Below are 16,612 nucleotides of genomic sequence, written 5' to 3' on the forward strand. Positions count from 1 at the left end.
GCACTCCTTGTGCTGGTCATCTGATTTGGATTTACTCTGCATTTGTAATTCTTCAGGAAAAATAACAACAAAACCAAACCAATAACCCCCAACCAAACCAACCAACCAAAACCCCCTTTGTTGTCAATGAAAAGCCTACTACATGATCCAAACAGAGGAGAATCATTGTTAGTGGACTGCAGTCAAGATCGAGCAGCATAATGTTCATGGTCTACATTTTTTGGTTAGAAACTAGGGAGGGGGGAATCTGAGCCTTTTCTCCTTTAAATTAGGTGATCCCAATTACCTTAAAGTATATATTTACTTTAAACCACCTGCATGTTATCTGTGCCACCTTCTGCTCTCTGTTCTTTCAGGTTCCTTGTTATCCTCTATCACCATCCTCTCAGTTACCATCTACTCACCCCTTCTTGCTTCTAGCAAAACCAGCTTTGTCCACTGCTATGCATGGTTCCTTATCACCAACAAAGTGAATTTTGTCATTCCTTTGCAGCTTACTTACCATGTTCTTATCTCCAAGCTTCGCAAAGAGGTTGTTGGTCTGCAAGCATATGCTTTGCTCTTCTACAAATGCACGCTTCATACATTTGCCAAGATTCCATGTAGCCCAGGTGCATAATTGATATAAATCATTTGCAGTACTAAGCTCCAGCTAACAACATGCACAATATCATGTTTTGAGAGCAACATAAATTGTAGTTGTGGGTTAATGCCGGTCAGCAACTCAGCCCTAGGCAGCCACTTGCTCACTCCCCTGCAGTGGAGTGGGTCAGAGAATAAGTGAGGACACTCCTGGGTTGAGTTGAAGGCTATATGGAAAGCAGAAGTCATGTGCACAAGCAAGGTGAAATAAGCAATTCATTCACTGCTTCCCATGGGCAGGCAGGCCTTCAGGCATTTCTCCAGAAAAGCAGGATTCCACCACACAGACTGGCTACCTGGGAAGACTTAACTACAAATGTCCTCCCTTCCTTCTTCTTTCCCCAGCTTTTACTGCTGAGCACAACGTCATGTGCTATGGGATATCACTTTGGTTGCTTGGAGTCACTGTGCCCCCTCTGAGTTTCTCGTAAACTTCTTATGCAGGTGAGACAGCATGAGAAACCGTAAAGGCCTTGGTGGTATGCAAGCCCTGCTCACCAATGGCTAAACATCCCTAGTTTAAGAACAGTGTTCCAGTCACAAACCTAAATACACAGCCCCAGAGAATCTGTTGTGAAGAAAATTAACTCTATCCCAGCAAAAACTACAACTATCAATGAACACTGGTTTAGGGGAGTATTAGATCAACAGGAGGAAGATTGAATAATTGGAGTTTTACTTAGAGAGCAGCCAGGGGCCAGAAGAGTAGTGGAGAAAAGATGGTGGGATGTGGTGGAAAGCCCAGAGAAGAGGATTGTGCCATTGCAAAAGAGCTGAGCCACAGGAGGGGAGGCTGCAATAGTGTAGGTTATCACCTCTAGCACCTTCTGCCTTGGCTGTTGATACCGGTCTTTATTTTTTCATGTTTTCCCTGCTGGCTTTCAGTGCTGTCACAGCGATGCCTGAAAAGCTTTTGATGGCTAAACACATCTGGCCCTGCACTCATCTCCCTGCTCCCTGTTTAACGTTCAGACTTGTCAATGGCTAAAGTTAGCACTGAAGTAAAATGTAGTAACTACTACATCCACATACAAACACTGCCCTTCATCCAGGCTGTTGTAATATTCAAAAGGCAGCTGGATCAATGAGCCCCACAGCAGTAGCATGGCTCTTGGCAAGCCTAGACTGCAAGAGCAACTGCAGAGAAACATTCCTGCAATTTTCATCCCTGGGACAGGGGAACATTTTTCTTGGAGCAGAGGTGGATTTAAATCCCTTACCCATCTCCTTCCTCTCCAAATTATGATGTAGTAAAACCTGGGTTTAGTCTTAATTATCAAGGTACTGGGGGGAAAAAAATGCTTGTGTAACAAAAATTTCTAGGAAAATTTGCTTTGGACGTTGCACTTCAGTGAGTCAGAACTAAAGAGAGTAATTCTGGCACAGAGCTATTTACAGTGAAGCTACAGTGCCAAGGTTTCCTCCGCTTCCCATTATGTAGCTTTCCTGTCAGACACCTCCCATGAGACACTGTGCAGATCAAATCTGAAGAAACTACAGTGCACCTTTCAATAAGCAGCCAAATAAAGACAGGAGAGAGGAAAGAAAACAATCACCAAAACAATGTCCATAAGATTACAGTTTATCTGTAGTTACTAGGTATTGCTGAACCAGTGCAGCTGCTCACATTGGTGTGGTGCTTCTTGCTCAGCACCGGTGGTGTTGAAGGCTGTGCAGTGCAGGGACAAGAGAAAGAATTATGCACTGTGTGTGACCACTCCTCAGGCAACGCCTGAGGACAGCCACAGGACCCCTGCTCAGCTCAGCAGACACCAAGCATCTTGAATTACAGAACTCCTCACATTTCCTTCCCTCCCCCAGGTAAACCCTGCTATCCAAAGCCTAAGCGCAGACAGCGCAGACACCTTAAATTTTACACACGTATTTGTAAAACAGAATGAAAAACTCCACATCTTACTAATCTGTTTCCTCTAACACTTACTCTCAAGAAGACATTAAGGAATGGCATGGGAATTGCAAAAGGAAGGCGAAAATTATGACCTCTTAGTAAGTGATACTCAGAAAACTAAGAGGCCTTCAAAGGGAACAAGCAGGTAACTGTGGGCTCACAGAAGAAACCCAAGTCAGTTTCCACTATCCATAGCATAGTGGTTGAAGATGGTTCAGAAGCTTCTAGAAAGGAAGAATGAGCCAGAGAGTTTAGTAATAAAACAGAGGGCAACCTGGCACAAACCATACAGAAAAGCTTCCAGTAGTGTTAACTCTAAGTGAAATTTGCTGTCAGGCCTGAAGCAGGTACGTGTCCTGGCCCCTAAAGAGCACTTATCATGCTTTTCAGGTAAGCATCCTATAATCCAGACCAGCTCCATGTGTCTCATCATCTCTCACTAACTCCAAACCCTGCAGAACAGATGTTCCCAGCCAGCAACAGCTTTGACAGGCCTCATCAATTTTTTTTCCCCAATAAATGCCTAAGCTTCACATAAGCATGTTAAAAGAACTGCAGTTGTGCAAGGGTCCCTCTTCCTTCTGGTCTGCCATTTCATCCAACTAAAAACCTGACTAACAATAACACACATGCATTACTGCCATTTATAATCACAAAACAGTAAAAGGTGAATTGTAACTGCTTTCCAGTATTTGGCTTCTCAAGACCTTTATATTTCTCACAGTAAGTCACAATTTCCATGCTGCTTCTGTCTCAATACATGAGCAGACACAGATGTTTGTCAGAACTGCAGATGGTGATGGAAAAGGATCTTTGCCAGTCTTTAGTTGGTCTACAACAGGGAAAAGTACCTATTTTTGGAGAAAGCTCAATTTATGCTTCAGCTGTCAGGACTATTTGAGGTCTTTCCACTTCTGCATTTTTGAGAGGTCCTGTCTAGTCAGCAGGAAAAACTGGATCCTACATGTATATTTAACCTAAGCTCTCACTCATCCCTGCTCCTCAAAGTTATACTGAAATTAACTCCACAGGTTTTATAGTAAGAGTCCCCGAGGAGCTGAATAGCAGTAGCAAAGCAGGAGGAACAGCAAGAAAGCTGGCAGCTTGGAAGGGCCCTATATGCAGGTAAGGAGTGAAAAGTAATGCTGTAACTACACTAAATGACTCTGTGGATTTTCATGGCTGAATATACTATCCAGTTAGAGACTTCCTCTGAAGCCAGGTCTGCATGTGCACAGGATGCACCTGTCACATGAACTAGCAGGTTACTAACATGATATGGGCAGCTACAGACATGTTGTATAGCCTACATGTAAATAGCAAGGGCTGCTTTCATACAAAGTTGGTTTCACAGTTCTTTAAGGGCTTTAGCTAGCAGAGCTGCTGGACAGTGAAGCTCTGTTGGTCACTAGCATGACAGTGGCACAGTTCTGCAGCTGACAACATTTTCTGGGGTAAGTTAATATGAATGGTAGTATCATACTAAGATTGTGGCCAGATACATCAAAATCAGGACCTCTGGTCAATAGCTGACGTACCTCTAAGGAAAAAGCGAACACCCACAAGCCCATCATCCTCTTCACTTGTGCAGTATGGCAGGCATGTATCCAGAAGACAATTTCTATGACAGGATCTGAAGTGCCATCCTCTTGAAATAAGTAAGACTTACATGTCATACCTCAGTCTGAAATATGAGAATGGAACTGAACTCTGAGGAAATCACAGGAAGTTCTAAGATGACAGCATTAAGAATAGTGCTGTCTAGCCACAGAAAAAGTGAGTTCTAACAATCAGGTAAGTAGTTTCAGTTATTTAGACACTGAAAACAAATTACACTTTTCATACAGTGATCCTCAGAGACCAAACAGAATGCATGTATTTTCATTCAATTAAAAAACAAACAAACAAACAAACAAACCCAAAACAATCCAAAACCAAAATCACCTTAGAAGTTAGGAGAAGCCAAGTATTCTGAAGATGAAAGAACACATTTAAAATCCTAATCTTGCAATACAGTTCATAGATAGGCATGTAGCCTAAATTAACTTGAGGATACTCTGCTGGCCCACTCAACCCCTGGACTACAGCAAAAGTTTCCACACTCTTAATTCTTCTGTCAAATATTTGTGTACGGACACTAACCCTTATGGAACTTGCTGCAGGAACTCATTTCACAGACAAGAGCTCAATTGTTCAACAGTGGTCTGCGACAGAAGAACGTGTAGCTCTCTATTTCCTTAACACACATCTATTCAGCCCAAAAATTGCAGTACTTAAAAGCTGTTATCACAGAATCACAGAATCCCAAGGGTTGGAAGGGACCTCAAAAGATCATCTAGTCCAACCCCCCTGCAAGAGCAGGGTAACCTAGAGTACATCACACAGGAACTTGTCCAGGCGGGCCTTGAATATGTCCAACGCAGGAGACTCCACAACCTCCCTGGGCAACCTGTTCCAGTGCTCTGGTCACTCTCACAGTAAAGAAGTTCTTCCTGATGTTAACGTGGAGCCTCCTATGCTCCAGTTTACATCCATTGTCCCTTGTCCTACCACTGGATATCACTGAAAAAAGCCTAGTTCCATCATCCTGACACCCATCCTTTACATATTTATAACACCCCATCAGTGTTTATATCCAAAACCTTCTAAATCCTAGCTTATGTTTTGGAGAGAGGCTATTTTGTTTCTCTCATTCTAATGTTCTAATGTATGATTTCCACTGGCAAATTTCATTCACAGGATGCTGTTACGAAAAGTCCTACTCAAAATGAGCTGGACACCAGATTTTGCATAAAGTTCTACTGAAGGCTACTTCCCCTGTGGAAACAAGGATGTTGCATATTTTCAGATGGTGTCCTGGGACTCAATAATTTTCTTCATACATTTTACATATCAATTGTAGTTTTCATTTCTTTAAAAATCATACCCTTCACAATTTAGTATAAAGCGTTGTGGGGTTTTTTTGTATTCAACATTCTTCTGACAATATCTACTTTCAAATGCTTATAAGTAGCCAGAACTCCACCCATGAATTTTACGGCTATCTGTTGAAAAGCCATTGCATACACAACCACTTCAATACAGCTGAACCTTTGTAAAAAACCTCATGGTTTTAACTTACAAATGAAATCAGCAGGACTATTTTTGCCATCTATTATCAAAAACATATCAAGTTTTACTTTATAAAAGCAATAAAAAAGTTACATATTGCTTAGTTTTACTTTTGCAAGTTAACCAGCTTATTGCTAAAAAAACACCTGTCTCTTTGTCAATCTTCTTGTTGAGAGACACGGTAGAAAAATAAAGACCATATCTTTCCAGGAATACAAAAGAGAATATTAGTGCAAAAATAATAAATAACAATAATATAGTAGATTACTATAGAAATAATACATTCTTTATACTAATTTCAGGTGTTTTCACAAAACAAAAATTAATACACATCTACTTACAAACTATTATCTTCCTACAAATGTTCTTCATTTAAAGTTTTTATTTCAATAGGAAAATTTCAGAGAATATACTTTACTTAGTGTTAAGGAAACACTATTATCAAAAGCAATTTTTTTTCTAAATTCCAAAACAAAAAATGAAAAACCCAGGCACAAAACTAATCCAGTGTAATCTATAAAATTAACTGTACTTCTGATGGTACACTACTGATAAAAGAGCAAAATACATGAAACTTCCTTTTTATTTAAACCTATTATTAAGAAAAAGTAGGTTCTTTGGAAAAAGAGGCCACTACGAAAGATTTTTGGGAAAAAATTATGTACTTCAAATCAGTTACACAAGTTTTAAGAATCAGAGTTCTTAATCAGCTCATTGCAGTTCTCGTCTTTCTCAATATCTGAAGTCTTGAAAGCCAGATGTTCCAAACAGTTCTACAAAACCAGAATACATTTATATATATCTCTATATATATGTATCTCTGTATCACTGTTGAGCTATCTTTCCAAGTCGCCGCCGGCGCCTAGAGAAAGCCTTGAAGTTCCATTTGATTGACTCCAACATAAAAGGTCCATTGTAGACAAACAACACCGTCATCTTGTCATTGTAAGTAAGATTCTGCAGGAGCTGGTGAAAAACACAAAAGCCAAAGTCAAAATAACTGATGTCAGAATGTTCCATGTTACTTACAAAAGGTGAAGGAGGTCTACATAAAGCCTTAGAGCTCACAGGATCAATACAGCAGGATTATAGCTTTTCTGACAGATGACACACATTTGTTCCTAGAAATGCCCCAAATGACTCCACTCATTTTTCATGCCATTTCAATACTTCACTGTTCTTACTACAGAAAAATCTTGGTATTTAAAAACCTTTGTACCTGTACCTTCATGTGCAAATGAGATCATTACTTTTTTGCTGTATCCACAATAGGCAGAGAAAACTGACTGTTTTTTTCCAGGACAGGGCAGGGCAGGATGTAGAGTTACTTGGGCACAATTCTCTCTTGTGCTCCTCTAAACCAAGCAATTTCCACTAGTGGAAAATCAAAACTTTCAAAACTTCGTAAAGTTGCACTGTTGGCTTCTGGAGTAACTCCAAGCACTGCACGTCTTCTCTGAAGTATAACAGCCAAAACTCAACACTTATAGTCTAGATCTCCTCAGGCACAAGCCCAACAGACTTTTCAGGCAAGGTGTGGGGTTATCTGCAGTGCTCTGGAGAAGACTTTCAGCAATCGCCTTGTAACTGATACTCAGCTTGTTATCCACAGTAACTTCTCTCATGTCATTTAGGCATGCCTGCCTTAGAACTGATGCTGTTGTTAATTTTTTCCACTCAAATGCCCTATTATTTGCTTGTCCACTCTAAAATGCATTCCATTTTCAAAATAAGTTACCTCACCTTTAGATTGTTTTGAATTCTCTGTTTGCTCTACTGCAAACAAGCATTCATGATTATTTGCATGTCTAACATGTAATCTGCTTCAGCATAGATTGATATTAAAATACTGATTTTAATATTGATTAAAAATACTGATTTTCAAACCCATCACTCACTCCTAAAGAACACAATTAGTTCATCTACTCATTCTGACAGTAAATCATGATTCAGAATGCAATTTTCTTAATCACTTCTACTGCATATTAAATCTATACCTCTTCCACTCTGTAGCTTGCTGAAAAATATAGTTGGGGTGTCGACATACTGAACAAAACCGTAACATTTTTCCCTGTATCCACTGGATACATACACAGAATTTAGCTTAGCATGACAATTTGTCATGCTTTCTAGTATGTGATGACATATAGCATAGCCTCAGGAACTGCAGGTAAGCCACTCGAAGAGCAGAGTCTGACTTTCTCCTTGGCCAGCTCTGTACAGCCTTGTAATTATCCTCTGATGCAGCCCACTCAAACCATCTCATCAGCTAAAACCTTTACATGAAATGCTGTCTCAGTAATGTTCTTTGTGGTAGGCCATTGCAACTTCACCATATTAACTGTGGTGACCGCTGACTTGCAGAAGAGAGAGGGAGAGAGAGGAAAGAAGAAATACAAATACCTTTGGCCACCTTTATAAATGCATCTCTTGCTGCTGGATAGTAGGGCAGCACATTCCTTGATCTTCCTCTTACTATATGTTTAAATGGATTTTTTTTTAGCCTCTGAATTTTTTTTACTTCTGCTTTCTCAGTTTTACTCTGATCTTTCTGGTTAGCTCTTCACACTCAGCTTTCTCCCTTCTCTACTCATAGTAATTTGACAATGAGCACAACTTTTAAAACAGACTCTGAACCTCAGTCAGTCATGTTGTACAGGTGCTTATATGGGGGAAGCATTACAGTTAGTAGAGCTATTCCTATCCTATTAATATCCAAACCGCTCTCTAATTCCTCAAAGTAGAAGAGAGCACAGAAAAACAAATCCAATAATGACAGAAACAGATGACAAAAGAGGATAGATAGCACCCAAAACAAGAAAGAAGTAATATGGATAGGAAATGACCAAACTGTGCGGAGGTAAGTACACTCCAAGATCAAAAGGAACAAAAAGCATCACCTTCCTTCTACTTTCAGTCTAGCACATGCTGTAGGAGGCTTTTCTCAGGCCCTTCAACTGCTGTTTACAGGTAAGAGTAGCATGTACTAGCCAGATTTTCTAATACACAGTGAAGTACAGGATGCAGGAGAATTGGTATCTTAAAAAAAAGCATACAGCCCATTACTGAACGCTATCTCCGTGGTGTACAAGTAACCTTTACTAGTTCAATCTGGTTTGGGTCAAGTTGCACATAACCTTAGCTTCTGTTGACTCTTCAGGTGAACAGCTACCCTACTTATTAGTCTTTTTAAGTCACAGCATCTATCACTGCATCATATAGTAAGCCAATTATATATATTTATTTTAGCAGAAGAGCACAGTTAAGCACTGGTCACTCTTGATTATAAAGTCGTCTTTGAGCCACTCTCCATAGAGCATAGCACTGATCATATCTGAGCTTGTAAATTTCAGATTATTGCTTGAATATTTTTCATCTATTACTGTGGGACTTCCCTAGTTCTTTCAATGTCAGCAGCACCAACCTGTTCCAATATCATTATTTGAATTGTTTGGAAGCTGGTCTCTGATACAATCCCAATTCTGTGTGAGCTAGAGGCATTCCATTTGACAGCCTTGTAACACGGTACCCTGTCCACTGATGGTTAACTTACTTCCACAGAGGCCACAATTCCATAATGTGTTTATGATCAGGTGAGCTTTGGTGTAAGTTGTCTGAATTCTTGCCAGGACTGTCCTTAAAATGGACAAATTCCCTTACAGTTAACTTTTAATATGAAGTTCTTCAGTAAAACAGAGGTAAGTTTTGCATTGTTTATAGGGATGATATAACACAAAACTCAATTCTTCTACATATTAAACTTTCGTTTTCTGCCACGCACCTTTGGTGTAATAAAGAAGTACTGAGACGTGCTTTCTTTACAAGCAGTGTTCACAACCATTTCAAAAACTCTTCTCTCATTTATTGGATCCATTCCCTAAAAAGAAGGAAAAAAAAAAAAAGTCTGCTCTCTCCACTATGTTATAAGCATCTGTACAGTAAGAGGTAGATACCTCAACTATTGATCCTCACCTGATTTATTTCATCTACAACCCTGAAAGGACATCTGTTGAGTTCCTGTAGAGCCATCAGGTACAAAATAGTGGAAACACTTTTCTCACCTCCACTCTGATGATACGGAGTCAGCTCATGAAGTTCACTGCTACTGTGGAATTTGACTCTGATGCGAACCCCATACTTGTCATACTCCTCCTATAAAAACCAACACCCATTAAACTCAGTTTCTTGTACTACAGCTTATTTGATAATAGCATGCAAACTAAAGGAAATTTATGTTCAACTTGGTATCAATATATTAATTCTATTTAATATATTTTTCTTAACTCTTGATCTGTTCTTCTTAGAGAATTTTCAACACTACTCTCTCCCTGTGATAGTGATTTGTTAACTTCTAATTCTTCATAAGGAAGACTCAGTATCAAGAACAGCAACAAGAAGAAAAATTCTTGGCTAGAAAAAGGACAAACCATACGCCTGTAAATTCACTGGAAAAAATGCATTAGGGTACATGATCCTATCAACTTGAACAGTGGGGTTATGGGGGTCATGGTCTGTGTGTGTGTTAAAATCCCATCTGAACCTGTTAAAAGCACAAGCAGTCTAATTAAATCCTTCACTTTTCCTCCACTAGTTGATTGAGATACAAAGCCCATACAAAATCCACCATGACAGCAATTTCACTTTCATGCTCAGTCAGAAAAATTACACGTGGATTCTGACCCCAGCCTTTTCTTTTTAACAGAAAACAGGCACTTATCAGCAGTCTAAGTCAATGATGCATAAGTATGGGGATAACCCATGTGGTTCAAAAGACAACTCAAGCAAGGAAATACATTCATAATTAGAGGAAGAAATCTTCCAAGTACTTATTGGTATTTCTGAAGTTCAGGTAAACCCAGTGCAGGAATGAGAATGCAATCCCCCGGGCTGAAAACCCATACTGACTGCTTACCATTTAGTCTACATAAGATGCAATCTCTATATGCATCTAATCGAGTTAATAAGACCTACAGGAAAAATTCAAAAGTTTCAGAAATATGAGTTCCAAGAGGACTGTGTATATTCACTGTGGAAGCCTATATCCTGCACTTGAAGGTAACTAACTCATGTTCTTTTCGTAACAATTCTGATGTCTAGAGTACAAGAAAGGAGCGGAAGTGATTCCTGATTGTTACTCTTGGAATACTAAACTCAGAAAGGACGGTCCTGACAAAGAAACCCTGAGACCTCCAGCCCACAGAAGCTGGCACATTCCAGTTTGATTCAAATTGCCACATACCACAGTCATCAACAGGCAAATGAACCTGAGTGACCTGGCAGAGCTGAGTCATTTTAGGGCTGGGTTTTATGATGAACAGGTCTAAAATGGTCTTCTACTTACCACGAAGTAAGTAAGTCATACCTTACAAGATTTAAAATTCCCTTAAGGAGCTTCAAGTCTGTAGGAATAATTTTCAGCTTGATACCTTCAGGTCTTGCTTTGGGATGAGTAATGTACATACTAGATACTACTCAACATTGGAGAGGACCTATTAAATCCTCTCAGATGAGCTCATCTGCTAAATCAGAAAAATCAAGCCATCTTTTGGTGTTTTACTACACCTGCAGGCAGACAAACATCCTCAGGACTGGAAAACGTAAGGTCTGATACTGGCATTTACTTTCATGTACTACAAACCTCTGGTGTTCCTGGTGTACCAGTGTTACAGAAACCAGGAACTGTGAATCTTTGAGGGACATCACACAACAACCTCATGCATGGAGAAATAAAATACAGGACCCAAGACTTCTATAGGCCCACTGGACTTTCAGCTGCACTGGCACTATTTGAAACTAGGCTTGGAGAAGCGTACAAGGTACAGGCTGGCAAAACCTCCAGTAAAGAAGATACACCCTCCAGCACAGCTGCAATAGCATCAGAAAGCAAGGCCTTTCTTGTCAGACTACTGGGAGTGCCAGTTCATGTAACTGACAGATATTCCAGGAGCTGACAAGAATAACATTCAAAACTCCCTGTGGGGAACTGAGGAAGGTGATGGTTATTACTCTGAATTACTCTGAATAGCACTACCAAGTGCTATCAGGAAAGTCAAAACATTCACTAAGGTTTCTGCTATGAAGTCAAGGAAGAATCTAGCGAAGTGCTATCCCCAAGGACATCATCAGATCACAAGGTTCCTGCAGAAGAGGCTAACAGAGGTTTGAACTTCAGTGTCACAAGAATATTTCTAATAAAGATGCTTCAAGCATCTCTCTCTTGATATTGACGGATCAGGGCAAAAGAGCTATATGCAAAGAAGGAGGTGATCCTGCCCCTCTACTCTGCTCCTGTGAGACCTCACCTGGAGTATTGTGTTCAGTTCTGGTGTCCTCAACATAAAAAGGACATGGTGCTGTTAGAACAAGTCCAGAGGAGGGACACGAGGATGATGAGGCGACTGGAGCACCTCCTGTATGAAGAAAGGCTGAGAAAGTTGGGGCTGTTCATCCTGGAGAACAGAAGGCTGCATGGAGACCTCATAGCAGCCTTCCAGTATCTGAAGGGGGCCTACAGGGATGCTGGGTAGGGACTATTCATTAGGGACTGTAGTGACAGGACAAGGGGTAATGGGTTAAAACTTAAACAGCAGAGGTTTAGACTGGATGTTAGGGTGGTGAGGTACTAGAATGGGTTGCCCAGGGAGGTTGTGAATGCTCCATCCCTGGCAGTGTTCAAGACCAGGTTGGATGAAGCCTTGGGTGGCATGGTTTAGTGTGAGGTGTCCCTGCCCATGGCAGGGGGGTTGGAACTAGATGATCTTGAGGTCCTTTCCAACCCTAACTATTCTATGATTCTATGATTCTATAAAGAAGGAATCCAGGCTCTAGAACAGATTATTCACCCCTCTGTATGAGAGGCAATGATCCCTTGAGGAAAATTTTAGTCATTGGCACAGTAACACTAATTAACCTCTTAAAATATTTGTGATACCTTTGCAAGAGAAAAGCAAAAATTTTCAAAGATATTCAGAATGACAGTCCAGAGGACTCCCTTTGCTTTCAAACTCCTTTACTATTTTTCTGTTTACCCTCTCCCAGCTTACTTTTACATAGAAGATGATATTGGTGTGATATGGATCTGACTCTCTAGCTAACTATCAAAAGAACTGAAAAGTCCATGTTTTAATGTCTTACTGTTTCATTATATTAGTTTCTATGTAAACATTTTTATGCAGTTCATGTAAAGAGCCCTGTCAGTCACTCGCTGTTCTGCCTCCAATAATAACTACCACTTAAAAAAATTAAGAAAAGCTGCTCAAGTAATTTACAACAGCAAAAAAATGTCTAAGTGTCAACTTTCACCATTCTGGAGTCTATGCACTGCATATACAAGTCTTAAAATCATCATTACAGAGACCAATTTAAAACAAAATACCCAATTTCTCTTCAGCCCACTGCTCTGAACATTTCTCCCAAAGGTACTGCAGATGCTTTAAACTCCTCATCAGAGGTAAACCATGCCTGTAAATGCTACTGAGGGCACAAGAGGCTATTCTGCTCTGCTGAGACCCCACCTGGAGTACTGTGTCCAGCTCTGGAGCCCTCAGTACAGGAAAGATATGGACCTGTTTTGGAAAGTGTCCAGAGGAATGCACAAAAAATGATCAGAAGGGTGAAGCACCTCTCCTTTAAGGAACGCTGACAGAGCTGGGGTTTTTCAGCCTGGGGAAGATTGTAGCATTTCAGTTCTTAAAAGGGGCATATAAGAAAGATGGGGAGGAACTTTTGCAGCAGAGCCTGCTGCAATAGGACAAGGGTTGATAGTTTTAAAATAAAAGATGTGAGATTCAGGCTGGATGTGAGGAGAAAATTCTTTGCAGTGAGGGTAGTAAAGTGGAACAGGTTGCCCTGAGAGGTGGTGGATTCCCCATCCCTGGAGACATTCAAGGCACAAAAATAGAACATTATTCTTCCATATGAAAAATATATCATACCTCATTTTCCACATGAAGATCAACTTCACCAACACATTGCATAGCACTAAAGAAGTTACTGAACTTCACATTAATCTGCTCAATAAGCTTTTTCAGAGGATTTAGCCACCTTTCTTTGACCTAGAAGCACACATATCCACGTAAACCAATTTTTAATAACTGAATTTTCATTTAGAGATAGCATTTAAATACATTAAAAATATAATCCTAATTACAGAAGCTAACATCTCAAAACTACTTGGAACGTTACCCTTTATTTCTGTACATACGTTCTATTCAAACAGACATACTGACACGTAAGTGATAATTTCAGCCATTACCTGTGAAATGTTTTGCCCATAGTTATCCAATTCTTTTTTCTTTTCCTCTAGATACACTGTCAGCTGCTCTATTTCTTGTGTCTGCTTAACATATTCTTCAACAACCTGCCAAAATAAAAAACCCCAAGCAGTCAACAAAATGTTTGCCACTTCTAACCTTGACTATAAAAATATCACACTATAGTGATTCAATTCAGCACCATTACAGATTATTGCACTGCACACTGAACAAGATGCATTTCTAGCTTTAAAGCAAAGAAATTGTAAAGCATTGCTTCTTTCAGGTTACTGCAACTTTTTTTCTTAAAAGGCACAGAACACACTGTTCTTTTGGAAGAATCTACTTAAAATTCTAATAGATGCAGAATCTGGCATTTACAGCACATTGTTCCTGCTGTCTAGCTTATTATACCAAGAGATCTAACACAAGAGTGGGAAGCAAGTACAATATGGGTGGAGGGGGAGGAAGGGAGAACACGGAGAAAGCAGTGAACATACTGAAGCATTCAGGCCTGTGAAACAGGAGGCCCTAGTTTTCTCTTCGTTCAGAAAAGCATCAATTTCCTCCAATGTGGACGGAAGCGCCTGAAAAGCCTACAAGAGAGAGGATGTATGTGTTACACAGCAATGCTAATGAAGAATTCAATTTTGTTAAAAAGAAATTGAATAAGCCATAAAATATTCTATTAGTTTTAATTAGGATGTCACATATTCAAAATTTAACATAGCAAGATTCCCCCACAGACTGTTCTGGACAGAGAAAGAAGGCTTGAAGTGCTACTATGTAACAGATATACAATTAATTACTCCTTAGTTGCCCATCCTGTGCAGGTACAGATGCTCACAGATTTGGTATAAGCCAGTGGCTATGCTAGTTAAGCCATACAAATACTTCTAGGGGCTGGGAAGACCTTCAGGTCTTCAGGTGGGCCCAGGCTTCAGTTCTTTTTTATTGCTCTGTTAGTGCAAGAAGATAGAAAAATATGGCCTCTAATTATTTGTGTGAACACAAGACTACAAATTTTAACTGAAATTTTAGATCAAATTTTCTCTCCCCTGTGCATAGAACAAAGTGATAGTCAGAAGATATCCCTAGATATCTATTTAAAGCACTATTTAAAGGTGCTTTAAAAGGTTAAGCGACAATACATGAAGCAAAACTAACAGAAGTAGTCATGATCCTTTACTGGTAGCCTTCTAATATAGACACAATATTCTTGGCTGGAAAAGTCAGACTGGTGTACAACATCCAAAATCTAAGAGGTATGCAGAGATCTTGTTTTGTACATACAGTTTGAAATTCTTTTGGAAGATGTTCATCCAGACCCAGTCTGCAGACCTGCTGAGCTTTTTTCAGCAATTCCTTGCAGTTCTCTACAAGAACTCGCTTCCTATCATCCAGTTCACGAAATCGTTGCTGTCAGAAAAGATATTGAAGATATAAAAACACATTTTTATACTTTATTATAAATTTCTAGAGGTGACACTAGCACACTGATAACAAACATCTAAATCAAAGAACACAGGTGAAATCAGACTGCTTAAAGACAGAAAATCTTTGTTTCAACACACAGAACTCATTCTGCCTCTCTGCTTGAAGTCAACAGATGCCAAGGTAGACTGATCAAAAGCATTCTTGTAATACAGCCAAGTTTATTTTCCCTTGATTAGACAACTGCTCATGTAGATCCAATATATGTTTCAAAATAGACTATTTTAAAGGAAATTCCCTATACACCAAAACACAACTACTGTGAGCCTTATTTTTTTATTAGCTCACATTAAACTGTTTTTATCTGCTTGGGAAAACACAATGGATATGATGTACACTGAATGACGTATTTTAGCTGAAATTTTACAGAGTAAACACCATAACTACACAATCAGAAGTACTTCCTTTGCTGTTTCATATTCCACCTCTGTAATACAGCCAGCAAAATACAAAATAAAAACACATGTAGTTTCCAAACTAGTGCTGAAACGTAAACAGAACACAGGTAGTTTCCGGTTCTCAACAGCAGTCTCAAGGCTACACTGTTTGGAACTTTCTACAGTAAGTGGCCAGCCCTGCTCAATGACTTTAATAATACAGTGTTATCACAGCAGTAGTTAAAATACAAAATACAATACCTTCATGAAACACCAAGCTAAAGGTTATCTCAAGCAGTATTCAAGCAAAAACCCTGGACGGAAGTATCTCTTCCCCTCTGCCCCAGAAATCTCAACCACTTATCCTTATACACATCACCCCTACTGTGGATCTGCTGCTTCTCAATGCCAAGCTGACAGTGCTTGGGAGCAACGGCTTGCTGCTTTCTCCCAGCTCAGGTGAGCATCTTACTGCAGACAGCTGGGAGCTCCAGCCACTTAGGAAGTAAAAAGGTATATATACCATACATACTAAGATAAAAGAACTTTTAATGCAAGTTATTTTACTACATGTTTACTCAGTGATTACACATGCAATTCGTCCTTGAAATAGTTACACCACAGAAATACAGAGTTTTCAGAGGTACAAAATTCTAACTTATAATCCATATACACAATACTTTGCTTCAGAACTTTCTCTGGACAGTTTGGAAAGTTATGTTTCTACACTTGGGAGAGCTTTATCTTCCCTTTTTCTTTGTTGTGAACTTCAGTTAAATATGGGAGCCCCCCAGTGGCAAGAAAACCCCAACAAACCTGAAGCGTTC

At 39.7% G+C, this 16,612-nt stretch overlaps 1 protein-coding gene across 2 annotated transcripts in view; it reads right to left on the reverse strand.

Moving 5' to 3' along the window:
- Positions 1 to 5,703: 5,703 nt before the first annotated feature.
- The window catches only part of SMC5 (structural maintenance of chromosomes 5), a 47,557-nt gene continuing 36,648 nt past the window's right edge, over positions 5,704 to 16,612 (reverse strand). The window contains exons 18-24 of one of the 2 annotated variants that reach the window (XR_004081374.1): positions 15,208 to 15,333; positions 14,415 to 14,510; positions 13,917 to 14,021; positions 13,597 to 13,716; positions 9,724 to 9,814; positions 9,444 to 9,539; positions 5,704 to 6,628 (exon numbers count right to left, since the gene is read on the reverse strand). Coding sequence is in view for 1 of the 2 variants with exons in the window: in XM_005155093.3 (XP_005155150.3) it covers positions 6,488 to 6,628; positions 9,444 to 9,539; positions 9,635 to 9,814; positions 13,597 to 13,716; positions 13,917 to 14,021; positions 14,415 to 14,510; positions 15,208 to 15,333 (864 nt within the window). In the remaining variant the exon portion in view is untranslated. Of the gene's footprint in view, positions 6,629 to 9,443; positions 9,540 to 9,634; positions 9,815 to 13,596; positions 13,717 to 13,916; positions 14,022 to 14,414; positions 14,511 to 15,207; positions 15,334 to 16,612 lie in introns of both variants that reach the window. The other variant, XM_005155093.3, reaches the window with a different exon arrangement.

This window comes from Melopsittacus undulatus, chromosome Z, assembly GCF_012275295.1.
Source record: "Melopsittacus undulatus isolate bMelUnd1 chromosome Z, bMelUnd1.mat.Z, whole genome shotgun sequence".
Classification (NCBI taxonomy): Eukaryota; Metazoa; Chordata; class Aves; order Psittaciformes; family Psittaculidae; genus Melopsittacus; species Melopsittacus undulatus.